This window comes from Marmota monax, unplaced genomic scaffold (genome assembly GCF_021218885.2).
Source record: "Marmota monax isolate L192 unplaced genomic scaffold, Marmota_monax_Labrador192_F-V1.1 WCK01_AAM20220418_F8-fsc00021, whole genome shotgun sequence".
Taxonomy (NCBI): Eukaryota; Metazoa; Chordata; class Mammalia; order Rodentia; family Sciuridae; genus Marmota; species Marmota monax.
In genome coordinates this window covers 7,418,178-7,435,267 of record NW_026695228.1, presented here as the reverse complement: position 1 = coordinate 7,435,267, position 17,090 = coordinate 7,418,178, and the positions used below count along the sequence as shown (strand labels likewise).

General features: G+C 34.5%; 1 protein-coding gene across 8 annotated transcripts in view; it reads right to left on the bottom strand.

Annotated features, from left to right (window-relative positions):
- Positions 1 to 17,090, bottom strand: part of Fbxl2 (F-box and leucine rich repeat protein 2) — a 91,252-nt gene that overhangs the window by 51,418 nt on the left and 22,744 nt on the right. For 4 of the 8 annotated variants that reach the window (XM_046437482.2, XM_046437483.2, XM_046437484.2 and 1 more), the window contains exons 3-4: positions 3,536 to 3,590; positions 3,203 to 3,277 (exon numbers count right to left, since the gene is read on the bottom strand). The exons of 1 other annotated variant lie outside the window; for it this stretch is intronic. In XM_046437482.2, coding sequence (XP_046293438.1) covers positions 3,203 to 3,277; positions 3,536 to 3,590 — 130 coding nt within the window. Of the gene's footprint in view, positions 1 to 2,200; positions 3,122 to 3,202; positions 3,278 to 3,535; positions 3,591 to 17,090 lie in introns of all 8 variants that reach the window. 3 more of the 8 variants (XM_058576718.1, XM_046437485.2, XM_058576719.1) reach the window with 1 other exon arrangement.

Sequence of the window (17,090 nt, the reverse complement as noted above, 5' to 3'; positions counted from 1 at the left end):
TCCTTTTTATATTTTATTTAGAGACAGGGTCTTGATAAGTTACTTAGGGTCTTGCTAAATTGCTGACTGGCTTTGAACCCCCAATCCTCCTGCCTCAACCTCCAGAACCACTGGAATTACAGGTATGTGCCTCCATGCCTGGCTAAAATTTGGCTTCTTAATGTTGTCCCAGAGTTCCTTTATATTCTGGTCATGGTTACTTATTTTCTTTTATTATTGCCTGAATGTTCAAGGCTGGCCACTTCATTATAGCTCTGAGATTCTGCCTTTACCTTAGTGTACTCTGTAACAGAGACTTTAAACTGAACATTTTATTTGATGTATTGTGTCTTTCATTTCTGAGATTTCTGTTTAGTTCTTTGTCAATATTTCTATCTCCTTATTGAATTTCTTATTTCATATCCTGTACTGACTTCTTGAATTTATTCAGTTGTTTTTCTGTGTTCTCTTGGAATTCACAGACCATTTCTACAATGCTTTTTTTTTTTTTTTTTTATTCTTCATCCAAAGTCTTTGGAGTCAGCTATTGATGAATTATGATATTTAGGAAGTGTCATGTTACCTTTTTTCATATTTCTTATATTCCTATGTTGAGTTTATACATTTGTTTGGGATGGATTTACCTTCCACTCTTATATGTGGTCCTTTTTGGGACACAGTCTTTGTTTGACAATTCCTACATTCTTTAATAGGTGAGTGACCTTAGTAAGTTACTCTACTTTTCTATGCCTCAGTTTCTTCAATATGGTGTTTTTAAGAGGATCAAATATAGTAGGATATGTAAAGTTCTTAGAACAGTGCCTAGCTCACAGTAAGGAGTATTAATGAGTTCATGCTGATCCTTGGCATTTTCCTTCTTCCTCAACTTACCCATAAGGACACATCTTTGAGACCATCTCTTTATTCATAGAATGCTTCCTAGGCTGAGTATACAGATGTTTAAAGACTATGAGAAGATCATAGTCTTGGTTCATAATTCAACTTGGATTTAAGATGCCAGCCCCAAAGGGAAACTAATGATATGAAACTAGACTGAAACCCTGATGCCAGCTATTTCAGATTTTCACATGTAATTGTTAACACAACTAGCAAACCATAAACCTGTCTCCCCTTTACTGCACACATTCTTAAGTATTTCCATGATGAAAATCAGAAGTCAGCTAAAATTCTTCAATCAAGGTAGTAATATTTAATTGAAACTGTATTTCATAATATCTAAATTTAAAAGTTCTTAGTGTGCTTTCCAAAAAGTTGTATAGTTTGGGAAAAATCATCTAAACTGAGGAGATACTAAGCACTACAGAAAAATACTTTGCCAAATTCTTTCAAAAAAATTCTTTTTTTAAAATATTTTTTTTAGTTGTCAATGGATATTTATTTATGTATATGCGGTGCTGAGAATCAAACCCTAAGCCTCACACATGCTAGGCAAGCACCTCACCACTGAGCCACAATCCCAGCCCAACAATGACTCTCATGACCAGCAAAAAATGACATTTTGAGAATTTACATTCTTTTCAACACCACTAAGTAAACACAATGAACAAAGATTTAGAGATTATCAATATGAAGAGGAATTACACTGGCTGGTATGGAATACTGGCAAATTTGGGTTGGGCACTTGTGATAATTTCTATTACGTCTGGAAAGAACATTAATGAACACTTAATTTAAGGACCACATTCTAAACTAGTAACTAGAACTTTTTTCCAGATGGACATGAATCCCTGAGGTTCCTGCCCCTTTCCAAGCTCAGAGCATGATAATATGTGAGGAACCATGGGGTTCTAAAACCAACTGTGAAAAACCCTGTGTTCTGCCCCATGTGCTGAGGTTACTGCTCCACTGGTTTAAAATGGGAGCCAAAGACTGTCAAACAGCAAGTAACCTAGAGAAGGAGAAAGGAGCCAGCCACAGTGGCACAAGCCTGTAATCCCAGTGACTCAGGAGGTAAGGTAGGAGAATCATAGATTGAAGGCCAGACTGAAAAACTTAACTGAGACTCTGTCTGAAATAAAGGACAGGAGATGCAGCTCAGTGACAGAGCACCCTTGGCTCATTCCCCAGTTCTGGGAGTCGGGGAGGGGAAGAGAAGGTATGGGGGAGGAGTAAAAGGGCCTATAATTGGCCATAAGCTCTTCCAACAAGTTAAGTAACTAGCAGGAAATTGCTTCATTGTTAAACATAATCATTTTCTTACCCATCAAAGCACAAACACCTTGGTAAGACACTCTGAGAACCTTTAACATGAGTGAAGTGATTTAAGATGCAATTCCACTCTTGTTACTGAATTGTTTAAAATGGAAATAAGTAAGGTTTTACTAACATTAAGTAGACAATAAACTTAAGTATCCTAAGACTCTCAGACCAGCACCCAAGACAATTACTTTGTGCAATGCTCTTTATTACTCCACTCCCTTACTATTTGGTTAGAAATTTGATATTTTAAATTAAATTACTTTAAAATGATTTCCTCATGTAATCAGGTTTACTACCCTTAAATAGAGATTTTTTTTTTTTTGGATTTCCACATAAATATGTAGAATCTGGAATTTTACTTATATTTATATATGTATATTACACACACACTTAATATATTCAGTGTATGTATATATGTATACTATACACACACACATTCCCCCAGCCCCCAGCCAGTGCTGGGGCCTACACCTAGGGCCTAGTGTTAGGCAAGTACTCTACCACTGAGCCATACCCCACCCTGGCATTACAAAAGGCTTTAAAATTACTTTACTTATTTATCTTACAGATAATAAAACAGAGGCACTGAGATTGTATGGCTAAGTGCCAGAGCTGATGGGACACTTCAGAAGTCAGCCTCACTCTCTGGCTTTTGTTCCTGCCCTTTCTCCATTCTTAATGCTGAATTACTATTCCCAGTAAATCTTTCAGATGAAGCTTCCTAAGGTTAAAGCACTAAACCAGGTGTTAAGGATGCAGGTGTGATGCTTTAAAAAGCTGAGAGTAATAGATTATAAACATGATTCAGGGGGAAAAGCAATCTGTTACTGATAAAGAACAAAAGTAAAACACAGTGGAATTTTGGTCTTCATGTATGCACATATCTTCCAAGTTTTGTTTTTCTGTCTCTCTCTTCTAAATGCTGCAAAATAAAAAAACAGAAAAGAGGAAACTGTTTATCTTTTAAAAAGTCTTCTGTCTAAACCAAAGTTAACTAACTTACCTCTACATCTGTTTGAAAGTTAAAAAGATCTATTCTTTGCCAGTTGCTTCCATCCAGGGCTAAGATGTTCCAAGCCTGGGAGGTAGGTAGTAAAAGAAGAGGGATGGGGGTGAAAGATTCATTTACTGAGAAATAAATTAAAGAGGGTCTTGACGCAAACTTTCTATTTCCAAACTTTAATTTTCAATGTATCAAGTTAATAAAACAAATATTAAATTATGATTATATTAAATATGAGATAAATTTTAATTTAATGGTTTATTTGAACTAAAATTCATCTTTAGACTAATAAAACCTGATATTTATTGATTAAAAATCTAGTGAACACTCTACCTTGGAAATCTGTGCACATCGGCACAAAGTTACTATGTCCAAGAAGGAAAATATTCTGGAAAAAAAAAGAAAAAAAAAACACAAAATGAGATAGTGTTAACATTGTAGGATAATTATACTGTGAAAAATAAAATTTAATGCATTTTCTGGATATGTACATTTTTCAAGATTCTTCAATTTGAAACACACAAGTACACAACAATTTTGCATCCCTACTGTGAAATATTAAATGATTACATGCTCATAAGCTGCTTCAGACACCTATACAAATTCTCTTAAAACAGAATTCATTAAACGTTTATTTCCCTTGTTCTCAGAAATGAACATGAGAAAGTAGACCCTAACTAGTTCTATTCAAAAGCCAGCTTGCTCATTTCCCAGGAAGCGAACCTGGTGATAACTAAATCCTTCTAATTCTAATGTCCCTGACACACAGCACAAACCCCTCTTTAGGTGGTAGGTGCACCAAACAGGCTCAGATGTTTGAGCCTCAAATAACATGGCTCCCAAAAGCTAAATGATAAAACCCATTTGGTTTGATGTATTTGTTCATCATTTGGCAGAAAGATGGCGCTCATTAGTTCAAACAGTCTATAAGTGACCAGTTTTCCTGAGCAAAAGTCAAGAAGCCACAGGGAAGGGGGAAAAAAGAGAAGCAAACAAAAACCAGGCTGACTTCTGTAAAGCCTCTTAGAGGAAGCAGTAGCTGCCAGTGTGCAGGGGCCTGAGTGAGGTCCTACATTCTGGCAGTAGAGAGGAGCTGCTGAGTGGACAAATAGTATATGCACTGAGGTGCCACCAAGTGCCTGCTGGAAACACAGTGGGGCCAATTCTGTGCCTCGATTTTGGTAGTCGTGAAAGGTAAGTAAGAGTCTATGCCATGTGTGTGGAAGGGGGAGAGAGATGAGATGGCAAAAGGCCAACTATAAGGTTCCTAAATATTTTTCAAAGGAAAAATCAGTGGTGAATTAAAAAGTTTATGGACTCAGGGATGGATAGCAAAACCCTGAAATGCCAAAGCACTGTTTGCTACAAGATGCACCCACAAGCAGCACATGGGACTAGAGACTGCACAGATGTCATTCTACAATAAAGGCTTTAGTAAAAAGTAAGAGACAGAGGCATAAAAAGGGCTGTATTAACCTCGAAAGATTAGTGGATTTCTGTACAGAAGAAAATTCTGGTGACTAAAATACATGTACTTAAATATTTATATTAAATGTATTCCAGGTATCTACAATCATTCATTGACTCTATGGGAATATATCCTGTCCAGTCCACAGGCTCTCCTACCCCCAAAAGCCATCTTCCATGTCATATGACCATTCCACAAGCAGCCACAACTGTCAATCCCCTAAAAAACTAACCACCAGACATAGATACTAGTCAGGTACAGTAAAACCACATTTCATGACAGGTTGGATTCTAAAGAATAAGATGAAAGTGGAAAAGGAGTTGGCCGAGTTTCCCTAGAAATTAATTAAAATTGTACCACCTTGGAGGACTACCAATTTTTGGTAATAATAATAGTTAAAATTGTTTTTGCATTATGTGCCATCCATAGTTATCTTAGTCATTACTTGACAAAATGTTACAAGGTGTATATTACTATAATCTTCATTTTACAGATAAGGACACAGAGCCCAAAGAGATTAAATTATCTGACCAAGCCACACAAGACAGGGTGGAGCTAGGATTTGAACTCAAGTGGTTTGGCTGGCTACAGGGTCCAAATCCATGATTTTGGAAAGTTTAACCCCCAGGATTTTATTTTATTTTAACCCCAGGATTCGGCTAGATGCTATTTCTTCAAATGTGATGACCCAATAAAATAGTTTTCATTAAGTGAGCCTGGAGACACACAGGAACTAAGAAGTGGAACAGAAATTCATATTTCTCATCTCATGTTTACTACTTGGTGTTATGGTTACTGAATGAAAATGTACATTGCCTGAAGTATTTATATTATCGCCCCCCCCCCACGTATACCTTTAAGCTGAAAGCAACTGAATTTATACAAATAGGCATGATGAAACTCAAAATGCCAAAATGCAGACTAAGCCAATTCCAGACTCATATTTTGATGAACAAATGTAATGCTCTGAATTACAAAGCCAGGGATACTAGTAATATAAACAGCTAAAGGAATAGGAAACAATTCTGGCCCCTCTAAAACACCTTTTTCATGGAAATTGCTTCCTACTCAAATGTAATAATCATGTCTTCACGAGGCAAGCATTGCCATAGCACCCATGGGCTTCATATTCTGTTCCACAAGCTTATCTTTGCATTAGTAAAGTCCTATTTTAATTAATATAACTTTTTTGATATTTATTTTTTAGTTATAGGTGGACACAATATCTTTATTTTACTTTTATGTGGCGCTGAGGATCGAACCCAGTGTCTCATGCATGCCAGGCAAGCACTCTACCTCTGGGCCACAACCCCAGCCCATCTTTATATCTTCTTTGGTCAGACATCTATTTAGATATTTTGCCCATTTAAAAAATTGGGTTGTTTTCTTACTACAAATTTTAAGAATTCTTTTTTTTTTTTTTAATTTTTTATTGTGGGTTGTTCAAAACATTACAAATTTCTTGACATATCATATTCCACACTTTGATTCAAGTGGGTTATGAACTCCCACCTTCACCCCATACACAGATTGCAGATTCACATCAGTTACACATCCATTGATTTACAAATTGCCATACTAGTGTCTGTTGTTTAAGAATTCTTTATATATGCTGGACACCAGTTCTTAATTAAATAGGTTTGGTAAATATTTTCTTCCTGTCTGTGGTTTACCCTTTCATTCTCTTGACAATGTCTTTGTATGAGAGGTTTTGGTTTGTTGTTTAGGCAATGGGGATTCAACCCAGAGGTGCTTTCAACTAAGCCACAACCCCAGCCCTTTTTCTTATTTACTTTTTGAGACAGGGTCTCAGTTGCTTAAAACCTCAATAAGTTCCTAAGGCTGGCCTCAAACTAGCCTCAGCCTCCCGAGTTGCTGGGATTACAAGTATGTGCCACTCGACCCAGCCTAAGAGGCTTTTAATGTTAACAAAGTTCAACTTATATTTTTTTTCATGAGCTGAGTTTTTGATGTTGTATCTAAAAACTCACTGCCAAATCCAAGGTCACTTAGACTATGTCCTATGTTTTCTTCTAGCAGTTTTACTTTACTTTTAGATAACCCACAACATTTTGAGTTGGATTTTATGAAAAGTACAAGGTTTGTCTACATGGAGTTTTTCTTTTCTTTTTCTCTTTTTTTTTTTTTTTTTGCATATAGATGCCCAATTGTTCTAACACCATTTGTTAAAAAAACATTTCTCCATTGAATTCATTTTGCTCCTTTGTCAAAGATAAGTTGGATATATTTTGTGACTCATTTTTTACTCTCTATTCTGTATCAATGATCCATTTGTCTATTCTTGTAACAATGCCACTCCTTGATTTACTGTAGCTACTATCAAGTCTTAAAGTCAATTAGCTTTAAGTAAAGCTTCCTTTGCTTTCTTTCAGTATTGCAGTGGCTTTTCTGGGTCTTTTCCTTTTCCACATTAACTCTGGAATCAGTCTGTCAGTATTCACAAAATAACTTGGTAGTATTTTGACTGGGACTGTGGTGAATCTATAGACCATCTTGAGAAAAATTAACATTTTAACAATATTGAATCTTCCTATCCATGAAAATGTAATACCTCTCCATTTGATTTCATTGGTTGAATTTATTTTTACTGGTATCATTGATTTATTAGAGTTTTGTGGTTTTCCTCATAGATCTTATAAAATTTTGCTAACAGTTGTACTTAGGTATTTCACTCTGGATGGTCATATAAATAACTTTGAAATTTTAAATTCCAGTAATCTACTATTGGTAATATAGGAAAGTATATACTTGTGCATAATTTTGTGTCCTATAACTTTGCTATAATTGCTTATTAGTTACAAGAGTGAGTTTGTGCTTTTGATAAAGAAACAAGATCATTAGTATTGTAGTTTCTGAGAGTCTGGATTTTACTGATTGTACCCTGTACTCTTGTGGCATAACATTCCTCTGGCCTTTGGATTTCCTGTAAATTGATAATTGGATAATACTGATGAGTTTCAGATTTGACTTATATGTTTGAAAAAGACTTCTTTATAAATGACATACTTTTCATCAGGAGGGACATGTTTGGTTATTTCTTCTTTAATGACAGGAAGCATTGAAGCTCAAGGCGTAGATTTATTTACTCTCTGAGGACATTAAAAAGGTGACATTCTGTTCATTCTTTTTGTATTTATTAGCTGGAGAACCTCAATAAGAGAAATAATATCAATTGGATGCAATAGAGCACACCTGTAATCCTAGCAATTTGTGAGGCTGAAGCAGGAGGATCTCAAGCTGGAGGATAGCTTGGGCAATTCAGCAAGACCCCCGTCTCAAAATTAAAAAGTGGGGAATGAGGAACTGGGGACGTAGTTCAGTAGCAAAGTGCCCCTGGGTAGTAAAAGCAATTTAAATATTTTATTTTTTATCAAAATGACCATTTTGGCCAGTGGGAATTTCTTTGATTTGAATCCTGAGTACTCTGACACAATACTTTCAGTTTACTTGGTGTCCTAACATCTCATACATAAGCCTCCAACCTAGAATCACCATTTCTTCAAGAAGCTCTGGTTTCTTTCTGTGGAAAACAATATTTAAAAACCATAATCTGGATGCTAAGTATGCACAATGATACCAAATTGGTAATTACTGTGAAGTATTTTCAGTGGCCAGATCTGAAATATGAATACATCTACATTATTTTCTATTGAGATATAAGACACATCTGTTAAATTGTACGAATCCTAGATGTAAAATGTACACAAATACTTAGGAAAACACTTCCCCATTCATGATATAGAATATGTTCAACCTTAGAAGTTTCCCTTTGGACCATTTATATGCCCGCAGAAGTAAACAAAATACACCCTAAACACTTTTTTTAAAAAAATATATTTTTAGTTGTACATGGACACAATACCTTTATTTATTTTTACATGGTGCTGAGGATTAACCCAGTGCCTCACACATGCCAGGCAAGCATTCTATCACAGAGCTACAACTCCAGCCCCTCTTCTAACTTTTATCAAATATTTAACTGATGTTGCATTTTACATAAATGGAATCAAACACTACGTGGTCTTTGATTTTCCCTTTCACTCTCTTTAGGTTGTTGTTTATTTTATTTTTTGCAGTACTAGGAGTTGAACACAGGGCCTGATGCATGCTAGGTAAGTACTCTACCACTGAGCTACATCCCTAACCTTGTCTTTACTTCTTTCATTTAAAATTGTGTGGTATAGCCACATGATATATCAGTTTGTTCTTTTTATTGTGCTGTAGTGTTCTATTAATCAATATAATTACAATATATCCATTTTGTAGTTAAGCAACATTTAGGTTATTTCGCTACTGTGAATGAAACTATTATAAATATTCTTGTGGACTTTTTTCAATAGATATATACTTTTATTTCACTTGGATTTATACCTAGGAGGAAATTGCTTGGATAACAGGTTAGAGTATGTTTACCTTTAGTACTTATTGCCAAAAAATTTCCAAACTATTTGTGCCAATTTGTCCTACCATGAATAATTTATGAGAGTTCCAGTTGTTCCATACCTTTACTAATGCCTGGTACTGTTGTCTTTTTAGCACTAATTTTCTGGTAAATATATAATCATATCTTATTAATCAAAATTTATTTCCCTGAAATGAGCAGTGATGTTGAGTACGATTCATATGATTATTGACCATTTGAAAGTCTTTTGTTGGGAAGTGTTCATTTTCAAAACTGGGAGGGTTCTTATAGATTTTTACTTCTTTATACGTTTTGGATATGAACACTTTGTTGGACTAGGATTTTGTCTCTAAATCCATTTTCCCTTTCACTCTCTTAAGGTTGTTGTTTGATGAACACTTTCTTATTTTTAGTAAGTCCAATTTTCAATTCTTAAAATAGTTGTGAAGACACGGTAGTGTCTTGTTAAAGATTTGTTTGTTTACTGTAAGGTTATGAAGATATTCTATTATTCTATATTTTCTTATAGAATATTTATTGTTTTACCCTTCACATTTAAATCTATGAACTACATCAAACTACTCTTTGCATATATTCTGAGGTAGGTACCAAGGTTCTGTTTTCTCATTTTTATGATTACTCAGTTGACCCAGCATGTTTACCGAAAGGCCACCCTTTCTCTATGGAACTGCTGATCCTCTGTGAACTCTGTACACCACTGGCCTATGTAGCCTACGTGACCTTAGTAGCCATTATGACCTGCTTAACATCTCTGGCCTGAGTATGCTCTATGACCTGAGTAGCCTCTGTGATTTGCAAAGCCTCTATGACCTATGTAGCCTTTATTGCCAAATTAGCCTAAAAGACCTGAAAAGCCTCTATGACTTCAGTATCCTTTATGACTAGTGTAGCATTTATGGCCTGAGTTGCTATAAATGACCTGAGTTGCTATAAATGACCCTAGAAACCACTATAACCCGTGTAGCCTCCATAGCCTCATTAGCCATTATTACCTTAGTATCCTCTATAAACTGAGTATCCTCTTGACCAGCATAATCTCCGTGATGTATTTAGTCAATATGACCTAAGTAGTCTTTAGGGCCTGATTAGCTTCTATAACCTCTATAACATCTAAGACCTTCTTATGTACAATCAACAGAAGTTATTCAGGTCATAGATTCTAGGCAGGTTATAGGGACTACTCAGGTCACAAGGCTACTTCCTAAAGCTCAGGAAGCAATGCCAAGAATTAACGAACAGGATGGCATCAGATTAAAAAGCTTCTGCACAGCAAAGGAAACAATTAAGAATATGAAGAGAGAATCTACAGAACGGGAGAAAATCTTTGCTAGCTACTCATCTGACAGAGGATTACTATCCAGAATACATACTCAAGAAAACTTTACTCAAAATCTGTGTATTGCTGTTTTCCATTTACCCATCAGCTTTTTGTTCTTTTCCTCTCCCTTTCAACACTCTTTTGAAATAACTGAAGACTATTTCTGTACATTTTATGGCTTCTCTGTACAATATTATACATCCCGATTACAGTCTACCTTTAATTAGCACCTTACCTACCACCACCACAACGGTACACAACAATCCTTTCTTTCCTTTGTGATACTTTTGCCATATATTTTACCTGGCATGTTATAAACTCAACATTATAATAATTTTTGCTTTAAATGTTCAATTACTGTTTAAGGGACTTTTTTTAAAAGGTAAAAGTATTTTATATTTATTCATAGGAGTTGAACACAACTGGTGTTCTTCATTCTTTTCTATAGACTTGAGCCTGGTTTCTCTTCATAAAAAGAACTGATTTTAGCATTTATGGAAAATGAATGATGAATTTTACCAGCTCCTATTTGCTTATGTTTTTAAAAGTAACTCACAGGATATATAATTTTAGGTTTGGGAATATTTCTTTCAGTTCTTTAAAAACATTGTTCCACTGTCTTTTGTTTTGAATTATTTCTTGTAAGTCAATGAGCATTATTACCATTATTCCCCCACACATATAAGCCTGCTTTTTCCAGTTGTCTTTCAAATCCCCCCCCCCCCCCGCCGCTTTGGGAATTTAAATGTGTACCTAGATGTTTTTCATTGCATTTGTTCACTTGGAATTCACTGAGCTTCTTAAATCCATAGGTTGTCTGTTATCACACTTGAAAAATTGGGGGACATTATTTCTTTAAACACTTCTATGTACCATTATTTTCTTCTCTTTATTTGGACCTATAGTTACATGTATGTTAGAGCTCTTAATATCATGTCACAAATTACTAATGAGGGGCTGGGGTTGTGGCTTAGCGGTAGAGTGCTTGTCTAGCATGGGCAAGACCCTGGGTTCGATCCTCACCACCACATAAAAAAAATTAAAGATATTGTGTCCAACTACAACTAAAAAATAAGTATTAAAAAATTACTAATGATATTTTAATGTTTTCTATCTTTTTTTCTGTTTATCAGTTGGGATATTAGCCTGTCTCCAAGTTCACCAGTTCCCTCCTCTGTAATGACCAATCAGCTAAAAACTTATTCAATGAGTTTAAAAATTTGAGATACTGTATTTTTTAGAGGTTCTATGTATCTCCTGAAATATTTCCTCTTTGCTCATTGTAACCATATATTCCTGTAAATTCTCTAACTTATTTGTAATGCCTGTTTTAAAGTACTCATCAACTAATTCCAGTAACTAGATCATCAAAAAGTCTGATTATGTTGACTGTTTTTTTTTATGAATCACTTTTTCTGCTTATTTGTATAAGCATAAGACTGTATGTCTTATGCTCATAAGACTCATAAGACTGTATTCCAGATAAAACAGTGGAGTATATAGTACAATTTTATTTTGGCTTCTTATTTCCCAGACAGTGAAGTACTATTTTTTAGAAGTTTAGTGTCTGCTCATTCATAATCCTTCTAAAGTTGAGTTGTGCCAGGGCTGAGTCACAGCTAAAGTACAGTTAGATCATTTATGTTTGGCTCAATTTCTGACCTGTTGAGCCACTAAATTTATATTTTTAAAATACTCTAAGTGATCTAGAAGAGAGCTGAAGTTTCAGACAGTTTTAATTTGCGTTTGGAGTCGAGCTTGGCAAATGTTCTGAATTGTGTCACTATAAAAATGCTTGTTTTTACGAACAACATTCTGTAAGAATGTCAAGACCTCAACAAATCTTCAGTGTATTATCCTTGCTGCCATTTTGGCAAAACTTGGGGGAGAATAAATAAAAAGGGAGAATTTCTAGGCCAAATAATCTGTTCTTGTATTGTGCCTCTAAACTATTGTTTAGTCTCTCTGTCAAGCAAACCTACCTATACCATGACCAGGCATCCAACCTCACGTATGGAAGCTGAAGTAGTTCCCTGCTTACTTAGGAAGGGTTGTGTCTATGAAATTTAGTTCAGTCAGGCCTCCTCTTGTCCCCTGATCCTTACTTGTTCTATAACATGTCTTGATCTTCAAATTTTGTCACTATTTTTTCTTGCAATTATCATGGGAGCAAAAATCTTTATGTTCTTCTTAATCAGAAGTCTAAGGTCTGTCTGATATTATATTTCTGTAGCCTAAAGTTAACTAATACCTCTATTCTGCAAACTTAAATTACTTTATCATCCAACTAAAACTGTTGAGTATTTTAGTTCAAACTTACTTTCACCAAATCCTCCACATATTAGTTATTATCACTATTTTATAGTCAATATTCATTAAGAGTTACTCAATTGGTAACATCTTTGACTACCATTTCTTGTTTTCTATTAATTTCTTCTGCGATCAAAGTTATTAACGTTTATCTTTAATAATTCCTTCAGAAAAATGAACTCTAAGAAGAAATTTTTACAACTAGATTGTTGTGAAGGTGAAATTCATATAAAATAAAATTAACCATTAACAATTCAGCAACACTCAATTGACTCATCCACAATATTGTGTGATACCACTTCTACCTAGTCTCAAAACATTCTCATCACTCCAAAAGAAAATACCATATCAATTAGGCAGTCACTCCATGTTTCCCACTCCTCTCAGTCACTGGCAACCACCAATATGCTTCTTGGCTCCATGGATTTATTTATTTTACTGGATATTTCATGTAAATGGAATCATATAGAATCTTTTGGTTGTGATTTCATTTCTTAACATAATGTTTTTGAGGTCAACCAAATTATAGTATGTATCAGTACTCCTTTCCTTCTTATAGCTGAATAAAATCTCATTGTAGATACCATATACCACAATTTAACACTCATCTATTGCAGGACATTTGGAGTTTTGCATTTTGGCTATTGTGAATAATGCTGCTCTGAATATTTGCGTACAAGTATTTGCTGTAGTTTTTCATTGTTTAGGATATACACTAGTCCCCACTTATCCATGTTTTTGCTTTCTGTGGTTTCAACTGTGGTAGACTGCACTCTGAAAATATTAAATGGAAAATTCAAGAAATAAACAATTTGTAAGTTTTAAATTATATGCCATTATGAGCAGTATGATGAAATCTCATGCCATTCCACTTCATCCTGTCCTAGGACATGGGTCATCCCTTCGTCCAACATATACACATCATACATGCTACCTGCCTAGTTATCTGGGCAGCGTCTTGGTTATCAAATCTCGGTGATCAGAATGACTGCAGTATTACAGTGCCTCTGTTCAAGTAATCCTATTTTACTTAATAGTACTACCAATGTACAAGAGTAGAGATGCTGGCAATTTGCTTATGCTGAAAAGAAGCCGTAAATTTCTTCTTTTAAGTGTTATCTCACATTTTCACAAGAAGAATGAGCACAGCAAAAAAGATCTTGAGAGAGATCACATTCACATAATTTTTATTATTGTATAATCATTCCATTTTACCATTAGTACTGTTAATCCCTTACTATGCCTAATTTACAAATTAAATTTTATCACAGGTATGTATGTTCTTATGGTTTAGATCTGAGCTGCCCCCAAATTTTGCTCATGTGAGAAACAATGCAAGTAAGTTTAGAGGTGAAATGACTGGACTATGAGACCCTTAACCTAATCAGTGCATTAGTACACTTGAATACATTAACTGGGTGGTGACTGCAGGCGGGTAGGTTATGGCTGGAGGAGGTGGGTTGCTGGGGGTGTGCCTTTGGGGTATATAACTTGGCCCTGGTGAGCTGAGCTTAGTATCTATCTGCTTCCCAATATTAGGTCCTGAGCTGCTTTCCTCTGCTACACTCTTCCACCACCATGTCCTGCTTCATCTCAGGCACAGAGCAATGGAGCTGGCCATTTATATACTGAGACCCCTGAGACTGAGTGCCAAATACACTTTCCTTCCTCTAAAATTGTCAAGTCTGTTGGTAACAGAAAAAAAAAAAAAAAAAAAAAAAAAAAAAAAAAAAAAAAAAAACACTGACTGAAATATATGCACAGGAAAAAAACACCTCATATATAGGGTTCAGTAACCCCATTCTAGGCATCTACTGGGAATCCTGGAATATAAAGAAGGGAACAACTAGAAGAGAAATTTCTATGTCATATGGTATTTCTATGTTTAACTTTTTGAGGAACTGCTAATGTTTTTTCATAGTGGCTATACCATTATAAAAAGAGTTATTGTTTTTTAAATTATATCTTCATTGTACATAATTTGGCTCAGTAAAGAATTGTAGGTTTTCATCTCTATTGAGACATGAAAAAATGTTTTCCCACTCTTCTATTATTGCTGGTGAGAGATTTGTCATTGGTTTAGTTGTTGATGCTTTCAGGAAATTTTAACTCATCTTGTAGATTTATTTAAGACTTCTCAGTCTTTGAAGTTCTGCCATTTCATTTTAATGTTATTCATGTATGAACTTATTGATCCTTTTTACTAGTTGGTGTGCTTCCACAATTCGAGGCTTCATATTTTCAATTCATTCTGAAAGATTTCAGCCCCTATTAGTTCAAGTATTATCCCACCCAAATTCTATATTCTTTGTCTAATTTTCCTTTAGAAACAATCTCATTTTCTGGGTTTCTTAAAAACCTATTCTGTTTCTTTATCTTTAATAGCTGTTTAACTCATTTATTCTACTTTATGGTAGATAATTTTCTTAAATAACTTGTAATATTTATCATGACTTTGTTTTCATATACTTACTGAAGTGAAGAAAGTTTATGAATCTTATTTTGTAACATGCCTATAAATTTGTTTTACATTTGATTCTACCAAGTTTTTCCAAAGGTTTCATCTCTCTAGCATCAGTTTTACATTAATTTCTAAGCTCAGAATTTCAGAACCATCCATACAGAGAACTAGATTTCTTAAGACAAACTATCCTCCTCTGAACCATCCATATATAGAACTAAATCTCTTAAGACAAAAGTATCCCTCTTCCCTTCAGAGCCCAGAGCAGAAACAAGGTTTTTGGTTTTTCTGTTAAGTTTTTAAAGTTCCACCTTTAGAGGAAAACTTTACAGGTCACTGTACTAAGAAGTTAAATAACCATCCAATTCCTTCACTTGCACATGTCTAAGTCTTCATCTCCTTTATCTTTGCTGACATTAAAATCCATTACTAGCCATTACAGATAATCTGACATCTGGTTTGCTAAGCACTCAGGTATGAGTACACTAAGATTATTTTAATTCTTGAACTGTATTTTTATTTTTTCATTTTACTTTATTGTAGCCATTATTATTATGTATGTTTTAATGCTAGCTCAGTTACAAGGTTATAGGATCCAAATGTCAGGGGTTCTTTTCAAGACTAATAGTATGGTATATAGAACTATTTTCAAGACTAATAGTATGGTATATAAAACTAATAGTATGGTATATAGAACAGTCTGCATAGTAGGATAACTACCCTTCACTTCTATTACAACAAAGAACACTGAGCTAGTTGATTTTTTTATTAGACAGGACTTGTAGTGCTAGTATTCTGTGAAGCTGAAAGTTTGTACTTTGCTGAACAGAATAAAAATTAAATGCCTTGTAATTTATTGGTAGTATATGAGGATTTGTGAGGCTTTGGTGGATTATGAAATAAAATATACTGCAAACAGTTTTTCTGATTAAAGAGCAATAAACATATAGAAGGAAGAATGTGAAATCTGAATAGGTCTTAGTCGAAGTCTCAGCCCATGTATGCCCTTTAAATTCCAAATTTCACATTCTTACCAACTGTGGAATTCTGATTAAGTCATTCAACCTTTGAGCCTCAGGTTTTTTTCATCTATAAAATGAAGATGATTATAACTGTTTTACCTATTTCAAAAATATTATTTTTGAGTATCAAATGATGATTATGAAATTTCTACAGTATACTCAAAAAACATTTCCCCCCAAATAATTACTAGTAAATGTTAGACTGAAAGAATGGTGTGCACTAAGAACAATATTTTTGCAATGAGTTAACATAAATATCAATATCGCTTCTCCCAAACAAGAGGCAAAACCTTAACAGGACTTCAGAAAAAGTATAGGGATCTTTAATTTGTCACATGAATATCAGTTGTTCTATTTGGGATTGTTTGGTTGAAGATAACAGAAAGCCTCAGAATAAAACAACTTTCAGTATTTTTGTATGTACACATTTTTTCCATGTCCTGTATCAGCTAGGATAACAAAAAATGATAGGCACTAGATTCTTCAAAGAACACCTACTCAGAGCAATATTTCCAAAGATGAAATCAGTCTTATTCTTCTATGAAAGTGACTAGAGTCTTTACCATATGGATATGGGAGATAAAATTTTTCAAAAGACCACTAAGCCTGTGATTATACACCAAGGTACATAAATGAACAGAAAACAATTATTTTACCTAAATGTCAAAGATATTGATGTGGCCTTTAAGTAAATGTTAAATCTAAGGTTTCGGGAGTTTGATTTGGTGCTATTATCGAAAAGGAAAAAAAACATGAGTTCTAGGAGATGTTTTCTGAAAGGGCATCTTCAAAGAACTCATCTATGGGATAAATATGCTTATTTTCTCAAATGAATGAGATAAGGAAATGCTGAAATTGAACACCA